At 39.4% G+C, this 3,797-nt stretch overlaps 1 protein-coding gene across 1 annotated transcript; it reads left to right on the top strand.

Moving 5' to 3' along the window:
• On the top strand, nt 1–1,306 carry LOC121958282 (receptor-transporting protein 2-like). Its single transcript, XM_042507170.2, has 2 exons — nt 1–356; nt 738–1,306. The coding sequence occupies exons 1-2, from the start codon at nt 196–198 to the stop codon at nt 1,057–1,059; spliced, it is 483 nt and encodes a 160-aa protein (XP_042363104.2). The 5' UTR covers nt 1–195; the 3' UTR covers nt 1,060–1,306.
• The last annotated feature ends 2,491 nt before the right edge of the window (nt 1,307–3,797 follow it).

Below are 3,797 nucleotides of genomic sequence, written 5' to 3'. Positions count from 1 at the left end.
CCAGGTGAAGTAGACCTATTGTTCCCTATTATTCCATTGAAGTGCCAGTGTAAATCCGAAACTTAAGGAAACCAGTTTTAAATGTCATTATCCCCAAAACTATTTATTGTCAACAGTGTCAGCTGCTGGCATACTGCACAAATCAGCTATTAGTGCTTTGACTCTTCTTCAGCAAACAGCACCACTGGCATCAGAATGGCACAATTTGAATCACAGTGGACAAATCTATTTCAGATTAAAGCAAATAATCTTCGGAGGATTCGGGGAGACTCCTGGCGTCTGGAGACTGATGAAAGCATTGTTCCTGACCGCCTGAATGCTGGCTGGATGCAGTGCATCAAGAATACAAGTGCAAGGTCAGTGATCTTGGAAAAATCACCTTTGTGTATAGTTAGGTTTATTTATATGATAGTTTTGTGACTGCATTTAGTTTATTAGGGCTTTTGTTGATGTATGTATACTTAGTGTGGATGACAATATGTCTGATTTAGGGACAAAAACTGCTTCCACAATGTAAACCAATGATAAAGTCAGGCTAGGGAAATCAATGTAAGTTATTTCCATGTCTGTGACTCAGTTGTTGCAGTTAGAATTATATCGAGAAAGGAAATAATCTCATTGGTAGGAAAATGGGTTTTAGACTGTCAACACTTGAACAGCAGATAAGAGAAAGAGTTTATTTTTTTAAAAGGGCCAATTTAAACTTTCTTTAACATGGGCCCTCTTCAATTTTCAAGGTTTAATTGCACGTGTTGGAGGGCCTGGCCCTCCAACGTGGTGACCGTGGTTTTCCATATGCACCTGGAAAATGGGAAGGGTGTCGTCAAGGTGAGGCCCCTCAATCAGGGCTGCAATAATTGCAAGACGATGGTGAAGCCCAGCATCGACGACGACAACATTGACATCCTCCTGGATAATCTGGTGGAGAAAATAAGGATACAATGCTACGATAAGCCACAGAGAAGAGGGAGCAAATCTTTTATCCCTCTGGATATCAGAAGTCAGCATGAGCCGAGTCTTTGCCAGGCCTGTCAGCTAGGCATCTGTGGAAGGAGCTGAGCTTGGCTTGCTGAAGAGTTTAAATGTTTCATGCTTAAATTCATATAAGCAAAGCATCTGTTGTGTGAGACCATAGAATAATAATAATAATAATAATGATCTCTTTCTATATGTAAGACTCTTGCTGTCTATTTTCTTTAAAATATAAATTTGTATGCTCAGAAACATTAAACCATCTCTCTTATAAACAGAAATTGAATGAATAAAGACTATACAATCAATAAAGCATGTAAATTTGTGATTTGCAGCATGGGTATTTCATGTTTTCAAAAACTTTGTCCTGACTTATTTATTATTTGTATAAAAGAGTCTTTAAGATAAACTAAACTGTAAGCTGTATTACATGTAAGAGAAAGGCAACATAACACCAGAACATGGCAGTGGTGGGAATGCAACACAAAAATGTTTCAGTTTCATTTCTCTTGCAGTCCTTAAAGTGAGCACAGCCAACCCAATCCTTTAAGGAATATAATCAACTGCTTAAGGCCCCCTAGTCTCTGGGAACCCCTCTATAAAACAGTTATAAATGAACATTAGACTTTAACAAAATTAATAATGAACTTCCCAAACAAAACATTTTCTTTTGCCAACAAATAGCAACAAAACAAGCTCAGCAGCAGTGTTTTAAAGCATAATATGTGTTCTCTGCATTCATTGTTTATATCTTAATAGATTGAGAGAGAGATTATCAGATAGACAGAGTCTGATAGATAGACAGAGACAGACAGACAGATAGATAGATAGATAGATAGATAGATAGATAGATAGATAGATAGACAGATAGACAGATAGATATAGGGCTTTCATTATTAACCCACTGATCACAAATCACAATGCAATTGAAGTCACTTATTAGCGTTTTTGTTTTTTAAATTTTTATCACATTAATTGAGGGCTGACCTTCCTGTCTTTAAGAGGGTATACCAGCTGAGATTTAAAGCCACAGTGATGATACTGGTATCATTTGAAACTAGATGAGCTGAGAACTCCAGTGGTACTAACCATGTTATGCTAGTTTCTCTAAGCTGAATAACGCTCCAAATTTAACCTCTGCTTGGCATTGCGCTTACACAGCGTTTACTGCTGATATCAGGATGGCTTTGTTGCAGAAGTGTAGTGCTAACCCTTGAGGTCCTGCCTTTCTCTGCCAGCACTGTTGCCATTGTTCAGCACTGTTTATGGAGTTAACACCTTTAGCAGCTGGCCATCAGCTCAAACATCTCTATGTTGACAACCATGTCAAGACAACTCATATCATGTGAATTTCACATAAGGTCCTTTTTATAAAGTTGTGATATTCTTTCATATTGCAACAACCATATGTCATGTCCTTTCATGCCTGCATGGTGGATCATTCAACCTGTTTTGAATTTACGGTGTCACCACAAATAATAATAGACCTACAGTATTTAGAAGGTTTTTTTTTACAAGAAATCCTGAGAAAGATATCACAATTCTGGTCACCTGCTCTTTTTGCACAGTCAGGCTCCCAGCTCTCAGTCAGTAATTTTCCATTCACCCTGGCTCTTTAGCACTAGCCACATCCTCCTCATCAAGACAATTCAGCTCACCTGTTTCCCATACCTCTCTGCCAGCATTTATACCCCAACCTCACAGTCACTCCCTTTACCGACATTGCCTTCCTCTGACTCGCCTTCTTCATCTGATTCGTAGTAAAGGCACCAGCCTTCTGTCCCTGGCCTCAAGAACTGCTTCTGCATCCTTGGTTCCTATTTACCTGTGTGCTCAGGGTTACCATCTAACGACAGCGCTACAGTGTAAGTGTTCCAGTCTGCTAACCTGTGCACGTAGATGTTGAAAAACTTAGTTATGCCTTTATTTCAAGCTGACAAGATCATTGTAATTCACTTTTTTTTACTGGCCTCCCAAAAAAACACCAATGAGAGGCTTTAGCTCATTCAAAACTCTGCACTGGCTTCCTCTTACATTAGAATTGGTTCCAAGGCCCTTCTTCTTGTATATAAATTCTTACATAGGCTTGGACCATGGATGTATTATTGTTGAGTTGGCTCAGAGGCTACATTGTTAACATCCTTGTTAACTATTTGCCACCAAGAACATCTGCTGCCTATTTATTGAAGGATCCCAGCAAATGAACTGTGATGAACTGTGAGGTTACAACACAACTTGTTACAATGATGGGGGCACACACACCAAATCCTGCTTTGGTCTCCCAAAAGTCTAGAACCGGCCCTGCCATCTGCAGACTGTAGTACTACACAGTCTTAAGACAAACATAAACAACTAAAATTATGACTATTTCTAACATTCATAGAGAAATTTTATCTGAATGGTGAGCCACAGATGATGACATCACGCTGTCTGAGGAAAGCTCACGTTTCTACATAGCAGGTCTTGATGCAGCAGAAGGGATCAAGAATATGGCAAGTGGTTGGCATGGCAACAGGAGTCAGGTGTACATGCACGTGTGTGTTGTCTGTGCGCACAATTTGATATTCATGTGTACAGACAATCTATTTGTAAAAAAGCAGACGGATGAGAATAACGTGTTTGTGCACGCATGCGTGCGACGGTACACATGTATAACATGTTTATATTAAATTCTTAACATTTTATGCTCATAGTATAATTAGATGTGAAAAACAACGTAAATTTCACGAGCTTAAAGCGGCAAACGCGTGTGCAAAACTGGAGGAAATGTGTGCAGAAATTCGCCAAACCCCTCCAGATATGAAGGCGTTAATGTGCCCGTGCGC

Source organism: Plectropomus leopardus, chromosome 17 (genome assembly GCF_026936395.1).
Source record: "Plectropomus leopardus strain MGB_pleo_1.0 chromosome 17, ASM2693639v1, whole genome shotgun sequence".
Lineage (NCBI taxonomy): Eukaryota > Metazoa > Chordata > Actinopteri > Perciformes > Serranidae > Plectropomus > Plectropomus leopardus.
The sequence above is the reverse complement of the archived record's forward strand: the minus strand, read 5'-3'. Positions and strand labels throughout refer to the sequence as shown.